This window comes from Hirundo rustica, chromosome 16 (genome assembly GCF_015227805.2).
Source record: "Hirundo rustica isolate bHirRus1 chromosome 16, bHirRus1.pri.v3, whole genome shotgun sequence".
NCBI classification, from domain to species: Eukaryota; Metazoa; Chordata; class Aves; order Passeriformes; family Hirundinidae; genus Hirundo; species Hirundo rustica.
The window spans coordinates 651,630-674,424 of record NC_053465.1 but is presented as its reverse complement, the minus strand read 5'-3'; the positions used below and the strand labels follow the sequence as shown (position 1 = coordinate 674,424).

Genomic DNA, 22,795 nt, shown 5'->3' with positions numbered 1-22,795 from the left:
TCCCGGGGCGGCCGGCGGCGGGCGGGGCCCGGCTCGGGGGGGTGCTCCGCTGCGGCGCCGGCGCCGTCCCGGGCGCGGGCAGCGGCCTAACGGCCGGTGGCGTCGCGGCCCCGCGGCCGTTTCGCGGCCGCTGCTTTCCCGGCAGCCCCCGGAGCGCGGCCCCGGGCGCCCCGCCCCGCCCCTCGCGCCCCGCCCGGATGACGTCACGCGGCGGAAGCGCTCCCGCCCCGCCGTTCGCTTCCGGGCCGCCGCTGCCGCCGCCGCGGCCCTGCCGAGCCGTGAGGGCGGGCGCGCTCCGTCCGCGGCACCGGCCGGGCCTCCGCGGCTCCGCCGGGGCAGCATCCCGGGCAGCGGGCGCTTCCGGTGGAGCGGCGGCGGGTCCCGGCGGCGGGTCCCGGCGGCGGAGCGGAGCGGTGAGGGACGGGACAGGCCGCGGAGCGGGAGCTTAGCCCGGGCGGGTGGGCGGGCGCCGCGGCCGCGGCGCAGCGAGGGCGGCGGGAGCTCCCGGGGCCGGTGCGGCCGCGGAGGCCCAGGCGGTGTCCCGGGGCGCCTCGACCCGCCTCCGCAACAAGTGTCCCGGGCATGGGCCGGCCGCGGCGGGCCCCGCCCCGCGCGTGGGTCCGGGGGCTGCCCGCGCCCGGCGCTGCTCCCGGGCCGTTTGCAGCCGCCGCGTCCCGGAGCGTCCCGGGGCGCTGGGTGCCAGCCCGGCGTGCCCGGGCCCCGGGCGCGGTAGGGCAGGGCTGTGCTGTAAAGGGTGTACCTCGGGAGAAGGCTCTCTCCTACTGCTGTCAATTTTTTTGTATAACCGAGTGCTCCAGCGTGGCCAGAGCAGTTGGTTCCCTCGGGTGAGGTTTTGACCCTGGAGGTGGATGGAAACATTCTCTTGTCTCAACACCAGACCCTGGACTCTGATCAGGACTTATTATTCTTGTATCTCTGGGAAATGTTGAGGCTTGGAATTAATGCTTTGCAGCAAAGCAGCTTTGTTCCTTCTGTGCGTTCTGTCATTCAGGGTGCTGCTAAAGCCTATATTTATCCGTGCCTGCTTGCATCGTGAGGCTCTCGGGAGCCTGTAACCATGGATGTTGCTGCTGGGTGGGCTGCCAGCACAGGGATGCTGTATGCAGGCTGGGGCTCTACGTGCCGGGGCAGCCCTGGCAGGGCTCACAGGATCTGCTCTGGCACTGGATGTTGTGCTGGATCAGCCCTGGCAGGGCTCACAGGATCTGCCCTGGCACTGGATGTTGTGCTGGATCAGCCCTGGCAGGGCTCACAGGATCTGCTCTGGCACTGGATGTTGTGCTGGATCAGCCCTGGCAGGGCTCACAGGATCTGCCCTGGCACTGGATGTTGTGCTGGACCAGCCCTGGCTCGGGTGCCAAGCACGGGGCACAGTCAGGCTGGCAGAGGCTCTGGGAAGCACTGTCCTGTCGCGTGAGGCCTTGCTGACCCTGACGTGTCTCTTTGTTTGGTGGGCACTGGCAGTGGGCATGGCAGAGCTGGGATCCTGAATCCAGCTCCTTGCCAGTGCAGGATCACTCCGTGTCCTGGGGGTGTTCCGCTGACGTGCCAGACAAAGATCCTGCAATTCTCGTGTGCCGCTCTTCTTGCCAAGGAACAGACTCTGCTGTCTTCGTCCACAGACTTCATCCTGCACAACTTGCGGAGGAACGTGGGGAGGGGAGGGACTGCTCCTGGCCCTTATGCTCAGATGTTAATTTAGCACTCCACATTTCCTGTGATTCACAGCCTGTCTCTTGACAGGAGCGCGTGTGCCTTGGAGCAGAAGCAGACCTGCTACTTAACTTTCCCCACACGGGGCTGGCACTGAGCACAGCCTTTCATCAAGGAATGTTAACTGCCAGGCTGTTGATTTTGTTGTTTGTTTGTTTCCCTGGCCTCTTGGTTGTTGGTATTTTGTGTTTTGGCTCCTTCCATTCAGTTGAACTTGCTCTTAACAGTGGTTTTCCTTTAACAGGAGTGTTGACCAGTGTTCTAGCAGTTAATACCGGGTGAAAAGTCTTTTCTGAAGTGCTCTTTGAGACTGACTACAGCTGAAACAGCGCGCTCATTTCTCCCAGCTCCTCTCCTCTCGGGTCAAGAGCTGGTTTGTCTTTTTATGTAATAAACAAAGCCTGTGGTCTGCTTTTTGACCACAAGTTGCTCAGGCATTTCAGATGGCGTCTGTTGACTTGTTAATTACCTTGGTTCTGGTAAAGCAGCACTGGGGACATTCTTCTGTCACCAGCTGCTCCAGCTCAGTGTGTGAGCTCAGTGCACTGAAGGTGCGGATCAGTATATCCATAAAAACACTGTCCCTGCAAACAAAGCACACATGACAGAAGCACAGACGTGGTTTTGCTGGGTTCCCATAAAGCAGCTGAAGGTGGCAGGTGTGGCTTTCTTGCTGAAAAGGTCGCAGTGGTGTTTGCAGCTGCCAGCTTCCAGCTGGAATTCGGGCTGTGGTTTGCTGCAGTCGGGAGTGGGTGCTCTGGAGGTGGCTGCAGAGCTGCCCCAGCTGCACTGGGGGTTCCCGCAGGAGGAACGTCAGTGGCTGTCAAAAGCCTTGAAAATGTTAGAAATCTAAAGGCAAAGTGGATAAACCTGCTCAGCCCAGGGACTGTGCCACAAGAGGCGAGGGGGAAAAGCAGATGCTTTCACAAAATGGGCAAAGTGGGCAGGGACCTGGAACGCAAGTGGGGAATGAGGCTGGAAAGCGGGACAGTGGCACTTCTGTGTCTCCTGTGCCCTTTCAGAGTCCTGGAGAGGCTGTGAGGGAGCTGCAGCTCTGTGAGGTGTGTTCCAGAGCCCCGAGGGGCAGGAGGTGCTGGGGACATCTGGGGCGTGTGCACCTGGCATGATTTGTGTTTGTTTTCAGTTTTTATTCCAGGACAATTGCCGCTGCTGAAGATTCCTAATGCCAGATACCCAACCCACTGCCAAATAACCATGAAAGAGAGGCGGTAGCTGCCCCCGGCGCGAGGGAAAATCTGATTTCAATGGATACGAAATATAAAGACGATTTATTTAGGAAGTATGTACAGTTCCACGAGTGCAAGCTGAATGCCTCTGACAACAAGCAGCATCCCATTAACGATGAGTACTTGCGAGTGGCAGCAGCAGCCTTATTTTGCCTTCCCAAAATTGATCCCTTTTATAGATTCCGGCTGATAAAATTTTACGAGATGGCTGAAAACTCACTGAGATCTGTGAAATCCTCAAGTTTACATTGTCTCCATAATGCATTCAACATGCTCGAGACAGTTGGAATTAATCTCTTTCTGTACCCCTGGAAAAAGGAGTTCAAAAACATTAAGGTAAGACCTTTTTTATGGAGCCATAGTGTGAACATGATTTATTTTTCTTTCTGTGAACACATTTTATGCATTTCCTTTAAAGGCTTCAGTTTTTTTCCATTTACAGCATGATATATATATCTGTATATACAGTTGGTAAACAGAAGCCGTAGGAGAGTTTCTGTGTAAAATAAGTGAAGTTTGCTGGTTTGTGCTTGCCACAGCAGTTACTGGAAACAAGTATTAAACCCAGTGTGTGTTTACGAGTGGATGCTTTGCTGAGGTTCCCACAACTTGCATGGTAATGGAGAAGAAAGTTCTGCAGAAGAATTGCTTCCAGAATATCTTTGATCTGTTTGTCAGTGCTCATTTCCTGATGTTTTGATTTTAAGGTGCTTTCAAATGCATCCACCTAAGGCAGGTTCCCATAGGGAAAAGTGGGAACTCACTGCTGGGTGCTGAAGTCCCATTGGGAGCTCTCTGCTGTTGAGTTTTGTGTTTTATCTTTTGCCTGTGATGGGCAGACTGCTCCTGGCTGCACCCAGAACAGGCTGAGCTGGGCTGAGCATGTCCCTTGTGTGCCAGGTGCTGAGGGTATTTCAGCTTGCAGAAACTCACATCTCTGCTTTTGGGGCTCTTTTAGTGGAAGTTTTTGAATTAACATTAAATTAAATAAAACTGACGTTTGAAACTGTGTAGTAACAGCACACAAAGAAGAGTGCACCTCGAGCATATTTAAAGCCGAATTGGAGTTTGGTGCTCCTGCAGTAGTTCTGAGTTCCTGTTAGCTCCAGCTTGTCCCTGGGTGGGGTAGTTCCCAGAATCCTGGCCTTGTCTTTCATGGTAGCCTTTCTGTGAATTCAGACATCTCCGGTATGCATTAAAGTTCGTGTTAGTGCAGAGCAGAGTGATTTAAATCACCAGGGAGGACATTATGCTAATCAGGATTTTAAATTGAATGAAAAACTCCCCTACTTTGAATTTCCCTCATGTGGAATTTCCATCTGCTGAGCAGGAGCGATGCAGAAATCGAGCTCATCTTGCCAAGGCTGTTGCATGTGTTCGGAGTCGTTATTGTTGTATTTAATTATATGGTCTCTGTCGCTGAATTATCTGAACATCTAGTCCACCACTGAATTTCTAACCCAGTTTTCCTTTTGTTCCCCCCCGCCCCCCTTAGACCTACACTGGAGCCTTTGTTTATTACGTGAAGTCTGCTCTCACGGAGGACGACGTCAGGCAGATTCTGAACTACATGGGCTACGTCCAGGAGCTGGGAACAACGTTCAAGCTCAAAGAGCAGGTCGACGCCATTCAAGTGAAGATGATCTCATTTGAGCTCTTCCTGGCCAAAGTGGAATGCGAGCAGCTTCTGGAGATCCACCTGCAGGTGAAGGATAAGGGTTATTCCGAGCTGGATGTCGTGGCGGAGCGCAAGAGCAGCGGCGAGGACGTGCGGGGCTGCGCGGAGGCGATGCGGCGGCGCCTGGAGTGCAAGGAGAGCCTGAACGCCTCCATGGCGCGCATGGTGCTGCAGAAATCGGCCAGCGAGCGCGCCTCCAAGGACTACTTCAAGCCAAAGGTGAGCAAGCCCTCCAAGTCGGTGGATACCTACGACAGTTACTGGGAGAGCAAGAAACCGCCCTTGATGAGCTCGCTGAGCCTCAGGAAGGAGCCGATCTTGGTCGACGCGGAAGATGACATCAAAGATGAAATTATCCGTCCGTCGCCCTCTCTGCTGACCATGTCCAGCTCCCCACACGGCTGCTCGGATGAGTACTTGCCAGCGTCGTCCCATCACAATGGCATGCTAAGAACCAATGTCCCTTACAGCTCCTATTTTTCTGCTCAAGAGGACTTAGATTTGTATACTGACCCCGATTCTAGAAGCGTGTTAAATTTTAAAAGGCAAGACGCTATTAAGCCCGACGTGTGGCTGTTAAGAAGCGATGCCAACCCTGTTTACCACAAACGCACCCACCTAGCCAAAGAGACAGCTTCCTCCAAGTGCCAGAACTGTGGCATCCCCTGTGGCGCTCCTGTGTGCCAGAAGTGTGACAACCTGTTCGGCTCGAGGCAGGAGTACCCGGCGGTGAAGCAGAGCTCCTACTCCATCAAAGCGCTCCCAAGCGACGGCTTGTCTCCCGCTCCAGCTCTGAGGGAGAAATCCCAGTACACGTCACAGACTCAGAGCCAAGACAGAGCTGCTCAGTTCAGTTCCAAGTCCAAGCCTTCGGGCACCTCGCGCTGCGGCTTCTGCAACCGCTCGGGAGCCGCCAACACGTGCACGTTCTGCTCCAAGGTCTCGTGTGACACCTGCCTCAGCGCCTACTACTACGACCCGTGCTGCAGGAAGAGCGACCTGCACAGGTTCCTGCCTAACAACCAGTTAAACTATAAATCGTCCCAGCTGTCCCACGTGGTGTACAGATAGACCGGATGAGGCTGTTTGGGAAGGGGAGGGAGGGGGAGAGGAAAGGGCTATCCTAACTAATGTTCTGACTTCACACTGACCTCTTGCCAAAATCACGTGTCCAGATATTTGGAACCATGGTTCGGTGATCAGGTGCCAGTTCTTGATTTTTGTGGCTTCACAGATGCTGCAGATCCATTAGATTTCATGCTGCTATAATTTAGGTAACTCCTAAATGAGCGTTGCTTTTCAGCTTAAATGGGGGAGAAGAGCACATTTTTCCTTAAAACTTGGCAGCTGTTGTATTTTTAAAAAGTGACATCATACCTTCCTATTATATCATATCTTGCCCAAATAAAACCAGGCAGTGTTTGAAAATAAAGTCAGAGAACTAAGATTCTCATTTTCTGTGAGGGATGAAACCACTGCCAGTTTTTGATAAAGGATGACTTCAAAATGTGCAGGAAATATGTGAATGGCTCGTTTTGCCAACAAGGACTATTTTTTGACGCGTGTCTGCATTTCTTGATCTCCAAAATGCAAACCTCTCTTCCTTTTGTCTTTGTTTCCTCCTCCCCATCTCTCCTGGTTGCTTATCTCGAGCTGATATAACCTGAATCTGGATAACATGTGCTTTATTTTCCAGTGTTGCCAATGTCATCCTTCCGGGTTTCACTGTATGGTGTTTTAAAGCGGTGACCCTGTATCTGTGTCGCTCGGATGATGCCTGGAGTGTTGTCCTCTCGGATGAGTGTCCATTTTCTTTCTGTTGCACATGGTTTAAGTACTGTTGTTTGTACTGTAAATAGGTGATTTGGAAACAGTTTATTTTTAATAAATATTTAATATGTTGAGTTCTTCAAAGTGGTAGAATCATTATAACTATGAAGTCTCTCTGGGTTATTTGTTCAGGTGACTTTTTGTTTTTCCTTGTACTGTATTTCATAGCTTGTTATAGCCACTGTGGCGGAATGATGTTCTTGGCTCTGATCAATTCTTGGGTTTTTATCTGACTTCTTTTTTTTCCCCTCTGATAAGGCTGCCACTCGTCTGAGTGGAGTCTTGTCTAAGAACTGCAGGATTTTTCTCTCAGTGCACGCTTTTTCTTTGTGGTTATGGCAATTGTAACTATCGATGTTCTGCTTGCTTCCAAATTCACTGCCAATCTGTCTGTAGTGTAGTCCAGCGAGTAAAGCACTGGCCTGGGTAAAAATCAGAGCTCATTTGTGACTCCTGTTCAAGTGAACCCATCAGTTCTGGATGTGAATCACATAATAACCTTTGTCTCTTGCTGTAGCACTTGGGAACCCTGGCTGAGAACCAGGACTCCCTTGTGTTGGGCTCTGTACAGTTTGACCCCCAAACACCACCTGGTTATGAATAGACTTCAGTTTTTTATTAAAATAAAACCTCTAAGAATCCCAACTCCCTTATTCCCAACTATAGCTAGTTAGCACAAAGTATCAGGCAACCTAATCCGATGTGCAGAATTAAATGTGTTTAAAATACCTATAAAGAACTCTAGCTGAGATGTGAACTCTGTAGTCCACTTTGCACTGAAACGATTCACTTTGGGGTTTTTAATCACTGTTAGAGTCTAGGCTTCTCCACCTCCATGCCCATCGCTCCCTGTGTGACAGGAACATGCATGAATGATCGTTTGTCTTACACTTTTTGGGGCGGGGAGGGGCTTCAGGTAGGTAGAGGGGAAAATTACATAGGCTAGTGTTGTAAAATAGCTAAAATAATTTTAGCCATAACTGGGTGTCAGAAGCATTATGGAAATAAGATGAAACCTGGGTCTTACAGAGGGCTGAGAACAAAAAGTTACTGTCCAGTTTGCACTAAGAAACAAAGTGAACAGCGTTCGTTTAACAATCAGGGAAATTCTGAATCAAGGGACTGCAACTGAGCATAATGTCAAGGGCAAGTACTGCCCTGCTGACCCTGAAGGTTGGGGTGAACATTGTTTAAGTGAATGATTTTAAGGTTTTCAATCTTGTATGTTTTATATAAATATATATATATATATAAATATGACACAAATGTAGATACATTATGTATATAGTGAAGAATTTGAAAACAATTTTACAATTAAGATGCGGTCTAAGGGTGGTTTTCATTTGGGTGGTTATTTGGGTTCTGTTCACCTTCTGCAGTGTCGTGCCTGTTTGGCTGCTCGACGGTGTGTCTCGAGTTCACCGGTTCAGTTTCCATACGGCTCCTCACACTACAGTGAGAAACTAAAACTGTGATGCCACGTAATTTATACGGTGACCAGGGCAGGGGCCGTACCCGCCCTGAAAAAGAGAAGTCCTCTGTATATATGTCATGGAATCCTGTAGTACAAACCTGTGTTGAATTGAAGTGATACCACGCTCTATTTTTGTGTATCTTACTGTATGAGGTTGCTGTGATTGAGACAGTAAAATATATGCGAATTTAAAATGCAGCTGTTTTGCATCTGATTTGTTTAAATTAATTTATGTTTTGAAGGAATTTAAAAATAAAGAGGCCTTTAAGAAAAGGCTAAACTCTTTTCTTAAAGTGGCGTGTGCATGTGGCAGTCTGTTCCCCCCTGCGTTCTGTTCACCCCTGGCGGGGCCGGGCGCGCTGCCCGCGGAGCGCAGCGCTGCTGGAGGAGCCGCGGGTCTCGGTGCTGTGGGGCGCGGGAGCCGCTCTGCCGCAGCCTGCAGCGGCTCGGCTGGGCTGGCAGCAGCCTCCGGGGCCGTGTGGAGCTCCCTCCGCGGATCCCGGCCTCGGCTCTCCGCGGCGCTTGCCTGACGAGCTTCCCGAGGGCAGCTGCGTCTCCCAGAGGATGTGTGATACTGTGAGGCGCCTTTTGGCACTTGGGTTAGGCCTTCTGGCTCCCTCTGCTAGCTCTGGAGCAGGATAACTCCTCGAGTTCCAAACTAGATCATCCTTTTTGCTTGTTCCTCGCGTTACAAAGCGTGGCAGGCGAACGCTGGAGTGCCTTTTCTACGAGTGTTTTGTGATCTCTTGTTACTGGAAATACCAGAGAGGATTATAAAAATCAGGCTCCAGGTAACTATAATATTCTTGCAGGAAATCTTGCCTCATACTGTGTTGCTTCTTGAGCTGTCGTATTTCTGGTGCACACCAAACAAGCCCGTGAGCTGTCCTGCTGCCTGGCATCTCTGATTACAGACCTCTAAGCTTGTTCACCGCGTCTTTGGCTTTCAACAGGAGCTTAGAGGTTCCACACACGGTTAAGTAGTTTAGGTGTGGTGATTTGAGCTGACAGCTCCCCACAGTTATTTTCTTTAGGTGTGGTGATTTGAGCTGACAGCTCCTCACAGTTGTTTTCTGGAAGATGACTCTGGGTTGCAGGCGCCTAGTGCACGTTTGGTCCCTGCTGCTGCCCTCCTCTCCCAGCTGTGGCAGAGCAGAGGGGCTGGGAAAAGTCCCCTCGACACCCAGCAGCTGCCTGTGTCAGCCACGGACTTGCAATGAATGTGGAAAGGCTGTGTGCAGAAAAGAGGTGGACAGGTGGAAATGTTCCAGATAAAAATGAAACTACCTGCTCTGATTTCCACCACCCCCCCCCCCTTGGCATCGAGAAGAAATTTCTCTTCCAGCATTCAGAATCTGGGAGGCACTGAAGTCATTTTGCAGGGAATTTTACACGAGGTTAGAGATTGTTTTAATTACTGAAAATTCTTATTGATGAGATCTTTTCTGAGCACCGCAGATCCTGAATGTGAGTGATGGTGACTCTGGAGCTTCTCGGGCTGGGCTTTGTCATACGCAGTTCCTGCTTTGAGATGAGGATGTGAAATACCTTCTGACTTGAGTAACAGCTCCCATTTGTTTTGCCTGTCTTTCTGGGCGTTGAGTTAATTGTGCACCGTGCAGGTATCTGTACTGAAGTCTGTCAGAGTTCCAACGGCTGGAAGTGGCGCAGGAGCAGCCCTGGCAACTTGTGTGTGGCAGCTGCTTCTGCTGTTGTGGGTGTGGGGCTGTCATGCCTCCTGCTTTAGAAATCATTCTCATGATAGTCATACTGTTCTGAGATTTTTTTCATCATCGACCTGCTTTAAAAAAAGAAAAATCAACCCACAACTGCTCATCAACTCCTTAGAGAAAAGGGCTGCTTTCTCCCAAAGTGAGAGGAATCTGCCCTGTGGCTTTGTGTCAAGGCGCCTGAACAGAACTGCCCTGCCTGGGATCCTCTCAGGCACCTCTGCAGCACGGCCAGGTGCGGTGAGCTGCGCCTGCTGAGGGAGCAGCCCGTGAGTGCATCGCTGCAAACCCCACAGGCGCCGGCGAGCTGCTCGTGAGAGGACGTGCTGCCCTCCAGCAGGTCTGAGGAGGAGCAGCCTCCTCACACCGTGCATTCTGCTGCGCCCCATCCCCTGTTCCAGGTCTGTTTCCCGGGCTCGGGGTCAGCCTTTGTGCCTGGAGGGCTCAGCCCAGCGCTGCTGTGGAGCGCCTGCCCCGGAGCTCAGTTACCCTTGGGAGGTGCTGCTCGGGGCTCATTTATCGGTCCTGGGGTGTGCACCGAGGGGACGATGCCATTTCCAGCTCTTTTTGCTTTGTACTTTGTTCCTGGCCCTAAAACTGCCAATGTCTGTGGCATTGTTTCCCGTGTATTGATTGAGATGAGCTCTCAGAGCTGTTCCCAGCCTGCTTTAAATGCTGGCTTTGGGCCACCTCAGCAGAAACCAGTGGGCTGTGTGCATATGTTCTGCTTCTCCTTTTTTGGGGAGAGTGGGGAAGAGGGGCTTCGTTCCCCACACTCTGCCACTCACTCCTGGAGCAGTAAAACCCCTCTTAGAGCAGCAGCTGCTCCTGCACCTTCTGCTGTGACCAAATTCTCTCATTCTTCAGACCCCAGTGGCAGCAGCTGCTCCGAGGGATGGTTCTCATGGCAGGAAAGAGGAGGAGCGTGCCTGGTTTGTGCTCTGCTGTGTCCTGTGCAGTAGCCAGTGGTGGCACTCGGGGCTGGACACTGCTGGACACTGCTGGTCAGTGCTGGTCAGTGCTGGTCACTGCTGGACACTGCTGGACACTGCTGGTCAGTGATGGACACTGCTGGTCACTGCTGGACACTGCTGGACACTGCTGGTCAGTGATGGTCAGTGATGATCAGTGCTGGTCACTGCTGGACACTGCTGGTCACTGCTGGACACTGCTGGACACTGCTGGTCAGTGATGGTCAGTGCTGGTCAGTGCTGGTCACTGCTGGACACTGCTGGTCAGTGATGATCAGTGCTGGTCACTGCTGGACACTGCTGGTCACTGCTGGACACTGCTGGACACTGCTGGTCAGTGATGGTCAGTGCTGATCACTGCTGGTCACTGCTGGTCACTGCTGGTCAGTGCTGGTCACTGCTGGTCATTGCTGGTCAGTGATGGTCAGTGCTGATCACTGCTGGTCAGTGCTGGACACTGCTGGTCAGTGATGGTCAGTGCTGGTCACTGCTGGACACTGCTGGTCAGTGATGGTCAGTGCTGGACACTGCTGGACACTGCTGGACACTGCTGGTCACTGCTGGACACTGCTGGACACTGCTGGACGCTGCTTTGTGCTGGTGGACAGAGCTCAGTGCCACTGGCCTGGGGCAGTAAGAGAGCTCATCCAGCTGGCGGGGATTGATGAACAGCAAAGCCAGGGGTGAGCAAGGCCGCAGGTGAAGGGAGGAAGGGTGGGGAGCTCGGTTTGAGGAGTGAGATGAAGCCTAGGGGCAGGGGGGTGCCCGACACAGGAATGGAGTTTCCTGCCACACAGATTGTTACAGACGCTGCTGCCATGTAATTGAGCTGACGTTTTGAGCCTTGTGTTGAGAAGGAGCTGAGGAAATTTTGCTCCTTGTTTCAGGGGATGTTTCCTCCAGTGTTTCCCCGTGCCCCAAGAAGCGCTGGAGGCTGCGGTGCCCTGCAGCAGCAAGGGAACAGGCTGCAGGTGCTGCTCCAGGACAGAGCTGGGGAGGTGTGAGCAGAGCAGAGGATGCTGACAGACTCTGTCACCCACTCTGAGGTCTCCAGTGGAGAATTTCAGCCTGAGAACACAAAACCTCTTCATGTAAATCAATAAAAGAAATGAGACTTAGCGTGGGTGACCACTGGAGGGTAGAGGAGCACGTCTGGTCTGTGTGTGGTCCTTGTCCTACCAGGGAGAGCTTTGCATCCTCAGAGATCAAACGTGAAAGATCAGTCTCAGAAATCCCATTTTTTCCCTTTCTTACTCCTGCATTTCAGTATTCAGGTAGAGAAGCACTGAGTCATCTGAAACGCGTTCTCTCCTGCGTGGATCACGGCTGGGCCCTGGGAAGAGTCTGTCTGTGGAGTCTTCCAAGCCCCCCCTCACTTGGACTCCTCTAGGACTTCTGCCTCCTTCAGGAATCAAAGTCTGATTCATTTTCCATTGTGACTTGTAAAGCCTTGCACTACTTAGAGGCATATCAAAAATTAAAATAATCTCTTTTGACAGCATTGAAGCCTGTGGTGTTTGAATCTTTGATATGAAGATTTCTCCTGCTTGGAGAATAGCTCATTTTTAATGCTGTGAAACAGAGCATGATAACTGTGCTGCTGTCTGTACCACAGTGAGCATTATGTGCTGCTTAATAAAATGGTGCTCCCATCCATGAGCTTCTTCCATAATGAAGGAATTCAGCAGTACTCAGATGTTGGTAACTCACACCAAAAACTTTTTGCACAACTTTGTCTTTAGTGTAGATTTTCTGCCTGCAGCTGGAGTGAAAACCTTTCTCCCTGGTGCAGTGCTCACAGCTCAAAATATAACCTATTAAAAGTTGCAATGGTCCAGATACCTCTGGGACCTGTTGTCTGTCTGGTCTTGCTCTGCAGGAGATTTGCAGTACCATGAGAAGCTGAGGAGGAGTTTTTGAGATGTGCTGAAACACCGTGAGGTCTATAAAAAAGATCTGAGGGGAAGAAAGATGGGAGACTTCCTAGGAAGCAACACACAGCTGCAGAACTGCAAAAGCTACAGGATTTTGCCACCAAGAACTTTGCCTGCTAGGCAGGATCAAACAGAAATCTTCCTGCTGTAGTGCAAACCCAGGTTTAATCCCTGGATTTGCCTCCTGGCTGCTCCTGAGTCTGTGTCTCAGGGCAGCTTGTCGGCATCTTCTGGCACATTTCAGTGAATGACGTAAAAATCCTTTCTTTTCCCTTCATTGTACTTCCTGCATTTCAACAGGCCCAGAGCCTGCTGGCAAAATGACTTCTACTGAGCGCAAGTAGGATGCTCACGTGTCTTTGGAGTGAATGTGGATTTGACACTGATTTGATTCTGCTTTTTCTGCCTGCAGCCTGTCGCTCAGGCTCTCCAGTGAAGGACGTTATTTCCTTGGTGGAATATTTTCCATATGACCAAATGACGGCCAGGAGACGTGATTTTTGTGTCAGGGCTTGGCACTGTGGGCTTCTGCTGAGAAATCAGATTGGACGTGTGAGGAGCAGTCCTAAAAACAAGCACTGGGCTGGTCAGAGTGACAGGGCAAAACCAACTGGAGAGGTATTTCTATTTCCATGGCACTTAGAATTTGTCTCTTTATCCCCAACAAAGCCCGAAGTCACGGGGAGATTGTTCATTGTCAGCAGACACCTTCCCAGTTTCTCCATCGGCGCTCCCCGGAGCGCGGCGCTTGTGAAGAGCAGCGGCTCAGGTGAAGGTGTTCAGATCCCACCCTGGGATTGTGATCGGGGAAAACGCTCCGTCACAAAAGTGCCTGGGACCCCGAGCTGCCTCGGGGACATCGAGGCACTGTCCTGTCACCACGGCCTCATTCCGAAAGCAGAGGCTGGCTCCCCAGCCCGGCCGCTTGGCGCCGGCAGCACGGACTGCGCAGGATGAATTAAACCCGATCCCTGCAACCGGGGAGGAGCCGGGGGGACGGAATTGGTGCCAGACGGAGCCGCAGGTGGGGAAGGCTCCTTTAAAACTGCCAAGCCGTGGAGTAAAGAAATGTGGGAAAGCAACTACACCAGTGCCAAGAAGCAGGATGAGTAGGAAGATAAGGGGAGAAAGTTATTGGCCTGACAGTCCCTCAGAGGAGAGGAGGAAAAATTGGCTTAAAAATTGAGCCTGATATTGGTGTCTGATTAGTACACACAAAAGTTCCTTAGAATACTAGTTTTATAGTCTAAAGCAGAAAAGCTAGGTAGCAGCAAAGAAAGTTGATAGATCTCAAAGGGAATATTAATTAGGAACAGTTTGAAAGTCTAGCTAAAGGTCTATTCAAATTGGTGCATTTTTGATGGAAATTAATCTTCCGCAACTTGGAAATAAAATAGCTTGGTAAGATGCTAAGCCTGCATGGGTTCAAAGCAGCGTTTGAACTCTAGAAAAGAATAAACCAGAAATGAGAGGAGCTCTCTCCGGAGTACGAGGCGCTGCTGCTCCCGGGGTTGGGAAGCACGCGGAGCTCAGTGCAGCCCCTGTGCCTCCCAGGAGGGATTGAGCAGATTTTCTGCAGGGTGTTAGGAGAGAGCTCAGGCTGCGTGCAGCTCGGTGCCAGGGGGTTCTGCTCTGGGTGCCTGAGGCTGGGCGCTCCGTGCCGGGCTGGGCTGGCTCCTCTTTGCAGAGAAGGGGAGCTGTGCTGGGTGTTGGTGGATGCAGCTGCACACGGGCAGAGACGTCACAGAAAATGACATTTGCAGGTCTGACGGGTGCCGTGGATGGCGGCAGCGCCATTCTGTGCAGATTTGCCAGCAAAGCAGGAGGGTGTGAGGCACGGAGGGGACACCACGGTGGAGGGCTCTGCTGTAAATGGCTGGATTAAAGTGCTCCTTGACCTGAGCACAGCTGTTCCTCTGAGATAACCGCCTGGGACACGGGGACCTTTGCACCCTCCGCACCACCCAGCCCTGGTGAAAGAGCTGTGAGCTGGAGGAGTTTCCTCTGAGGTGATGTTTAAGGTGTCAGGTGTCCTGATGGGACAGCCACAGACTCTGTGGGAGTTTCTTTGCTGCTTTGAGCATTGCCTGACTGTACTCAGGGTTTTCGCCCTCTGCTTCCCAGGCTTCCACCACCAAGGCTCACCCCTGAGTCCCAGCACCAGAGCGTGCTCCAGGACCTGCAGCTCCCTGTTCCTCACATTTCCCGGCTCCCCCGGGCCTCAGTCTCTCCCTGGAGTTGGCCGTGGGGGTGAGGTGCCCTCCAGGGCACGGGAAGGTGCAGGGGGAGCAGCCTGGGTGCTGTGCTGGGGTCGGGTGGGATCCAGCCCCCGGGGACGTTTGCAGGGCTCACAGCCTGCACGGGATCCTGAAGGTTAAGGGTTAAACTCCGGCCAGCTGGACTTCAGGAGGCAGGCAGCTTTCAAAGCAGAGAGGACAAGTGGGATGTGAGAAGCCAGAATACACAGGCACTGGGAATTGTGGGTGGCACTGAGAAGCCAAATACACGAAGAGAAATACATAGATTTAATATATATTTCCATTGCAGTCACAAGCACAAATTGTGAGGGGGGAAGCGCATCTCAAGAGCAACATATGCGTTACCTCATGCCTCCAGCTAAGTATACAAGCATGGGAATAGCGTCTATTTAACATCAAGCTGAAAGTTTGGTGTACAGATGGCAGGAAGTTGGGTAACAGCATGTGCAGCTCGGATCTGTCCTACGTGAATGCCATCACCCAGCATTGTCTCTTGCTAAATGTCACCCTCCAGATCCGTCCCTGACCCACTTGCAAAGATGCTGAGCTGCCTCTTCAGCGCAGGAGTGCTCAGGAAATTGTGTGTGTGACCTCAGCTGGGCTAGGTGAGAACCTGGTGTCTCATCTATAAAATCAGACGAGAACACAGAGCGGTGGGAGAAATACGGGTTGATAAAACCAGCCAGTGGGCTGAAATCTTGTCAGACGAATGTGGGATCCTCCCTTCCCTTTAATGTCAGACACGGGAAGCAGTGGACACAGACACCTGTGAGTCACTTGGGAGTGAGGGGTTGGCAGGTGCAGGATGTGCCTGCGAGGTACCGAAGGAGGAAATGTGACTGGCGTGCTGAAAAACTCCTTGCATGCAGATCTGAGAGCCGGGCACAGACAGGTAACGAGCAGAACCTCCCACCACACTGTGTGAAATAAATACGCTAAAGCTGTTTGCAGGGATGCAAGAGAGAGAAAAGTATCCTCGTCCTCTTTGTAGGAGACTGAGCAATGTGCTTCCAAACCTCTTCTGTGCACACCCGTGCTGTCACTGATTCATGTCTCAAGGCTGACATTTGCATACGAATCACCGCGGTCCCAGGGGCCGCAGCTGAGCTCCCTGCCCCTGGAACGTGTTCTCACTCTGCAGCTGTCACTGCTACCTAATGGAAAAGCTGAACATCTCTCCTGCAGTGCCCGATAATGGTTCCATTTCCATTTGTGTGTTGCTGGCTGATTTTCTGGTTAGACTTCGACAAATAAAAATTAAACATTCAGAACAGATCTCTAGCTAGAGACGTTAACGTGTTTTGGAAATTTAAATTACGCCTGGTAACCCCGGTGCACTTACACGTCCTCGCTGTCAGTGCCTCCCTGCACAGGAGCTCCAAACTCAGCCAGACTCCAGTGCTGCTCAAAGTCTCATTTCTATCCTCGGACACTGCAGGGTTTGCTGCCAGCGTTTCAGTGCGGTGCTCCCGGGAGGGGCCCGGTGTCTGCTGGTGAGCTGGCGGTTTCCAACGGCACGGGTGTTACCCTGGTTTTTCTGAGTTTTTCTGAGCCTTTTGATTTTCTTTAATGGAGTCAGATCTTTTTAGTTACTGTACAATATTAGAGCAGTTTTCTACCTTTCCCACAGATGTAACATAAACAAATCCTTTGTTTTTCATTCTCTGTCCTTTGTTTGCACATTTCTAACCTGAAAACAATTGTAACTGACGGCTGGTCTGGCCACTGAGGCTGAGGGGTGGAAACCCCAAAAAGCCAATCTTCTGCTAGACTCACAAATGCATAAAAAGTAAGAAATAAACAAAGGGGCTCTCTTCTTTCCGTTCTCTCAGCTGGGAGCTGGATTGGAAGGACCTCTGCAAAAATCTCTTGTCTGCGTGTGACTGCTCTGTGTGTCTCGGTGACACACGGGGACACGAGTTTCAGGTTTCTCCCACCATCCGGAGTTCAGAAACGCTAAGCCAGGGCTGGGCAGGGACACCACAGGGCACCTCTGACAGCTGGGCTGCCCTGCCCCTGCCTCACCTGGCGCAGGAGTGACACCGCATCCCTCAGAGCGCTGCTTCCGACCCCCCTGCCGGTGCCTCAGTTTCCCCGGCTGGGAAAACCGCGGCTCCGAGGTCGGTTGGTGGGGAGGGGAGCGGGGGAAGGGGGGGACCGGGCTGGGGGCCCGAGGGGCGGCGGTGGAGGCGGCTGGGGGTCCCCAGGTGGGCAGGGAGGGCCGGGACAGAGGACAGGACAGAGAGGTGCGGGAGGGACACAGCGGGCACGGAGCGACGGAGAGGGATGGGAGGGACAGAGCCCGGTGCCCAAGGGACATTGCTTGGTGCCCAAGGGACACTGCTCGGTGCCCAAGGGACATTGCTCGGTGCCCAAGGGACGCGCTGCTCGGTGCCCAAGGGACACTGCTCGGTGCCCAAGGGACATTGCTCGGTGCCCAAGGGACATTGCTCGGTGCCCAAGGGACACTGCTCGGTGCCCAAGGGACGCTGCTCGGTGCCCAAGGGACGCTGCTCGGTGCCCAGCGGAGCTGTCCGCCGCCGGCGGTGCTGAGCAGCGGCGGAACCGCGGCCGCCCCGCCAGCCCCGGTAAGCTCCCGTGGCGGGGAGAGGAGCGGGCAGCCCCGGGAGCTCCCCGGGAAAGGTGAGGCGCTGCCCCGGAGGGACGCGGTGCCCCGAGCACCCCGCTCGGGTGTGGGGAGGACACGGGTCCCCGCGGCTGCCCCCGGGTGCAGCGGGGCTGGGAGCCCTGGGGGTGGCCCGGGGCTGTGGGGACACTCCCGGGGCTATGGGGATGCTCTCGGGGTTCCTGGGACGCTCCCGGGGCTGTGGGGACGCTCCCGGGGCTGAACGCCCCTAAGAGGGGCTGGCAGGGGTCCCGGGGCGGTGTCTGAGCAGAAAGCAGATTTCAGTGTCTGTAGCCGGTGGTGACGGGCAGCCCTGGCACAGAAGCCGGTGGTTTCGGGTGGGTCCGAGGGCTGCCTGTCCTCACACTGCCGTCTGCCCCTCAGGTCCTGAGCACTTCTCAGCTCTGTGCTTTTGCTCTTCGGTGACTTTCTAAAGCCTGCACTATTTGCTAGGTAGGCAACGGTGTCTGAGCTTCCCCCGCGCTGGGAATTGCAGAAATTGATTCTGCCGTTGACTCCTGGAAGAGTCCGGAGGTCAGGAGAGCTTCCAGGCTCACCAGGCTCCTCCCTCCTCTCCAAGGCAGACCAGAAGCTTTGCCGGTTCCGTCCTTTGCTGCACGTGTGCTGAGGAGCAGGAGCAATTCCTTGCAGACTGGGCCTTGCCCTTTCCCAGCAGCAGTGCAGCTGTGTCACCACAGTCCCTCCTTTTCCCTGGCTCTGTGTTCTGAGTACAGACACTTTCCCAAAGCCCCTTGGAGAGGGGATGTGCTGTGCTGTGTTCAGCCTGGCTGCCTCACGGGCTCTTGAGGATGATCAAATGTGGCCCAGGGGAGAACTGTGCATTATGAGAAATTCAGGAGGGACTTGCTCAGCTCTAGATGAAGGTTCTTCCCAATCAGGTTAATGAAGAACGTCGTTCTCGTGTCCAGAGTCACTTGGTCTGTACAGGGAGATACAAACCCCCCGTCCCTGCACACAGACACTCAGAAAGCACAGGAGAGTAAGGGAGACCATTTCCACTGGGCTGTGAAGCATTGAGCACCCAGGGAGTCTGTGGAGGAAACAAAGACAGAGCCAGCCCCCTTCCACCACTGCCACGGTGTCCTGCTGCCACCCAGAGCCCCTGGGGGCTGCCTGAGCAGGAGGTGCCCTGGGCTGCTCCGAGCAGATAAACCAGTGTCCAAAAATGCAGGGACCCTAAGGCCTGACCCAAATCCTAACCCAAACCCTAACCCTAACCCAAATCCTAACCCTTACCCTGGGCTGCTCCGAGCAGCCAATCCCTGTGTCCAAACACCGCCTGCTGCAGCCACACAAGGCCAGGACTTGCCAGGAGAATGGAGATGCAAAGGCTGCTGCTCCTCAGTGAGATTTGTGGCTGAAGGAATGATAATCAAGGGATTACCAGCCTGATCCCACCCCAGGCTGCTGATCCCACATTTGGGTGGACGATGCTGCTGGCCAGGAGCGTGTCACCGTGTCCCCTGGGAACTGAGGGAGCTGGGCACTCCTCCCTAGCCAGAACCCACCCTCACTGCCACGTGTGCCTTGCTTTACAGATGGGGAATGCATCCAGCAGCTCCCTGTTCACCTCCACCCTACCGGAGAGAGAAGACCTGATTTTGGCACCCTCTACTTAGTCTTTGGTAAGGAAAGATGGCCTGTAGATCCCCGTGTCCCTGCCCAGCTGCCTGCCAGAGACACTCAGGCCTTTTCAGTCACTGAGGCTTCCAGAAGTGTCCAGTCATTAGCAGAACGATTTAACTGACCCTTCCCATGCTACTCAAAAGCAGGATCTCATGGCTGCGTTCCCCCTCAGGTGAATTGCAAGTGCCTGTTGTGGTTTTAAGTATTTGAAACATTAAATGACTTTGAGGAACGTGCTGTGACTCCTGCCACAGCCACCTGAGGTGAGACGGGCAAGGGCTCTGTTGGTACCACCAGTAGAGGTGCCTTGAGGGGGATTTGGAGCTCCAGACAGTTCTTGATTTCAGCAGGAGTGGGTAAAGCCAATAAAGTGCGCTCAGCACAGATGTGAGACTTGCTCTGTGGGAAAAATGCCTGGTGAGGCTGGGAAGAAGGATGAACATCTCAATACTCTCTGTGACTCCAAAGCCTCCAAAGCTCTGGGCTTGGCCAGGTCCCACGTGGGAGTCCTGCTCCTGAGGGGAACTTTAATGTTGGCCATTCAGTGGCTTTGGAAGCTGGTTCTTTCCACGGGTTTTAATTTGCAGCCTAATCCATTAGGGAGGAACTCTTATCCTGCCCACCCTGCCCCGGGAGCAGAAAAGATTCCCCTTCTGAGGACACTGAAACCTCTTTTCCATGAAATCACAATTATGTAATGAAAAAGAGAAAGCCCTTGTTATAAAACTTCAATCACCGCTGTTGATTCAAATACACTAATAGCAAACAAAGAGCTTTCCTTTGTTTAGTCTGGATTTTCCTTGATCTTCCTAATGCCTTTCTTCTTGTTTATTCTGTAACCGTGATGTGGGACAGCGCAGACCCACAGGAGTGACTTTGCCAGCAAGAAATGACGAAAGCCAAGGGGCTCAGCTCCCTGGCCTCACCTCAGAGGAGCAGTCACACAAAGCTCCCGTTATTTTTCTCGCTGGGAGGAAATGTCCCCTCGCTCCTTCCAGCTGCAACAAGTGACTCTGGCCAGGTCCCGCACCCGGAGCCCGTTGCAGCCTGATCCCATCTCTGCCCTCCTACCAAAGGCCTCAGGAAGGGGACGGGATCCCATCCAATGGAAAGTAGCTCCAGATGTGCTCACAGAGCTCTCTGGGTCCCCTGAGTCCCCTGGTGCTCAGCCCACCGCAGAGAGGGAAGCCTGGAGCCCTCCCCACCCTCTCCAGGCTTCTGCAGAGTTTCCTTCCAAACACCTCAGGGTGCTCCTGGCTCCTCTCGTGGCTCTGTCACTCACAGCACCGTTCTCTGCCTCCTCCTCAGGCATCATGTCCCTGTCTGGGAACTCACTGCTGCTGCTGGTGGCCCATCACAAGAGGCCCCTGCTGAAACCTGCCGAGTTCTTCATCGTCAACCTGGCCGTCAGCGACCTGAGCATGACAGTGACGCTCTTCCCCTTGGCCTCCTCCTCCCTCTTTGCACACAGGTACCGCAGGGAGCGGCTCTGCCCGGGCCAGGGCCCCCTTCGGGCACCAGGAGCTCCCCGGCAGGGCCGGGGGACCCGGGGCTCTGCCTGGCTCGGGGCGTTGTGAGCTCCCAGCCAGCCTCCCCACAGCCGGTGCTTTGTGCTCCCCGTCCCCGCAGCTCCGCGCACGCACCTTCCCCGGGGCTGCGAGGGTCCTGCTGAGTGTGCTGGGGGTGTCAGCGTCCCCCCGGTTCCACGGGAGGCTCACGGCACCGCCATCTCCCTCTGCTCCCTCTCCAGCTGAGCGTCGCCGTGTGCCCGGGGTTCCTGGCAGCCTGGACCCCATCATAAATGAATGTGAAAATCAAACATAGCAGAAATTTCTTCCAGTGGTTCTGAGCTACGGAGGTTAGCGCGTGGTTTGAGGGAAAGTGAAGTCTAAACTCTGGGTTGTGCAAGCGTGGTGATATTTTAGTGCAGTTGCTTTTTAAACGGCTCCCCCACACACCATTGCTCCAGCTTTATTGCCTCAAATGATTTAATTCCTTCTGCCTGTGGAGGTTAACTGACGGTTAAAAACGCTTCCAGCTGGGGCTCTCAGCTCTTGTGCTGGTGCTGTCCAGGGGCAGGGCGGGGAGCAGGCCCAGCCCTGTGCTCCATCCCCTCCGACCGGGGGAATCCCTGAGGCAGATCCATCGGCGCGAGGCAGCGCCGCGCGGGGCCGGCGGCACCGCCAGGGGGAGACAGCGAGCGGCTCACCCGGGAACAGAGCGGAGCAGAGAGAACGGAGCTCACCTGGGGACAGAGAGCACAGAGCTCACCTGGGAACAGAGCTCACCTGGAAACAGGAAACAGAGCTCACCTGGGAACAGGGAACAGAGAGACCTGAGCTCACCTGGGGACAGGGAACAGAGCTCACCCGGGAACAGAGCGGAGCAGAGAGACCTGAGCTCACCTGGGAACAGAGCGGAGCAGGGAGCAAAGAGGGCACACGGCTCACCTGGGAACAGAGCGGAGCAGAGAGACCTGAGCTCACCCGGGAACAGAGCGGAGCGGGGAGAACAGAGCTCACCTGGGGACAGGGAACAGAGAGAACAGAGCTCACCTGGGGACAGAGCTCACCTGGGAACACCGCACAGGGCTCACCTGGGGACAGAGCTCACCTGGGGACAGAGCACAGAGAGCAGAGAGACCTGAGCTCACCTGGGGACAGGGAACAGAGCAGAGAGAACAGAGCTCACCTGGGAACAGAGCGGAGCAGGGAGCAAAGAGGGCACACGGCTCACCTGGGAACACCGAACAGGGCTCACCTGGGGACAGAGCTCACCTGGGGACAGGGAACAGAGCAGAGAGAACAGAGATCACCTGGGGACAGGGAACAGAGCAGAGAGAACAGAGCTCACCTGGGGACAGAGCAGAGCAGGGAGCAAAAAGGGCACACAGCTCACCTGGGAACAGAGCTCACCTGGGGACAGAGAGCACAGAGCTCACCTGGGAACAGAGCTCACCTGGAAACAGGAAACAGAGCTCACCTGGGGACAGAGCTCACCTGGGGACAGAGCACAGAGAGCAGAGAGAGAACAGAGCTCACCTGGGGACAGAGAGTACACGCAGCGTTCACCTGGCGACAGTGAGAACACACAGCACACACAGCACAGAGCACTCACCTGGTGGCAGAGCACACACAGCTCACAGAGCTCACCTGGGGAGAGAACAGAGCTCACCTGGCGGCAGAGAGCACACACAGCTCACAGCGCTCACCTGGCAGCAGGTGCGGTGGGATGCAGCCATGGCACTGGGACAGAGGCATTGTGCTGATGCCTTAAGTTTCAGCTTCTGCGTATTTCATGTTCTGTGCTGCCCAGGTGCAGCTCTGAGCTCACACTCAGGGTCACTCAGCTCTGCACACAGCAGCGACACAAAACAAATCCTTTTCTGATGAAGACCAAGGACAAGTTTCAAGCCCAAAAGCACAAACAACAGTGGCTGAAGAAAGAAAACAACGATACTTCACAACTCAAAGCTGTAATTGAATAATTAAACCCCAGTATGCAAACGGACCAAAACTTATCAAAGTGCGAGACCTCGTGACCGGCCATCCATTTTGTGTCCACCTTGGGCGCAGCCCTGGCCAGGCTCTTGTCCTGTCCAAGGTGTACCCTAAAGGCCTTTCAATAAACCTCTGCGTTATTCTCTGGCTCTGTCCAGTCTCTGTC

At 53.7% G+C, this 22,795-nt stretch overlaps 1 protein-coding gene across 2 annotated transcripts; it reads left to right on the top strand.

The window, feature by feature from the left end:
* The first annotated feature begins 317 nt into the window (after nucleotides 1-317).
* Nucleotides 318-8,236, top strand: SPATA2 (spermatogenesis associated 2). Of its 2 annotated transcripts, none has more exons than XM_040080143.2 (3): nucleotides 318-413; nucleotides 2,879-3,317; nucleotides 4,477-8,236. In XM_040080143.2, the coding sequence occupies exons 2-3, from the start codon at nucleotides 3,000-3,002 to the stop codon at nucleotides 5,728-5,730; spliced, it is 1,572 nt and encodes a 523-aa protein (XP_039936077.1). In that variant the 5' UTR covers nucleotides 318-413; nucleotides 2,879-2,999; the 3' UTR covers nucleotides 5,731-8,236. The 2 variants fall into 2 exon arrangements, with proteins under 2 accessions (XP_039936077.1, XP_039936075.1); XM_040080141.2 differs by lacking the exon at nucleotides 318-413 and adding an exon at nucleotides 805-2,795.
* The last annotated feature ends 14,559 nt before the right edge of the window (nucleotides 8,237-22,795 follow it).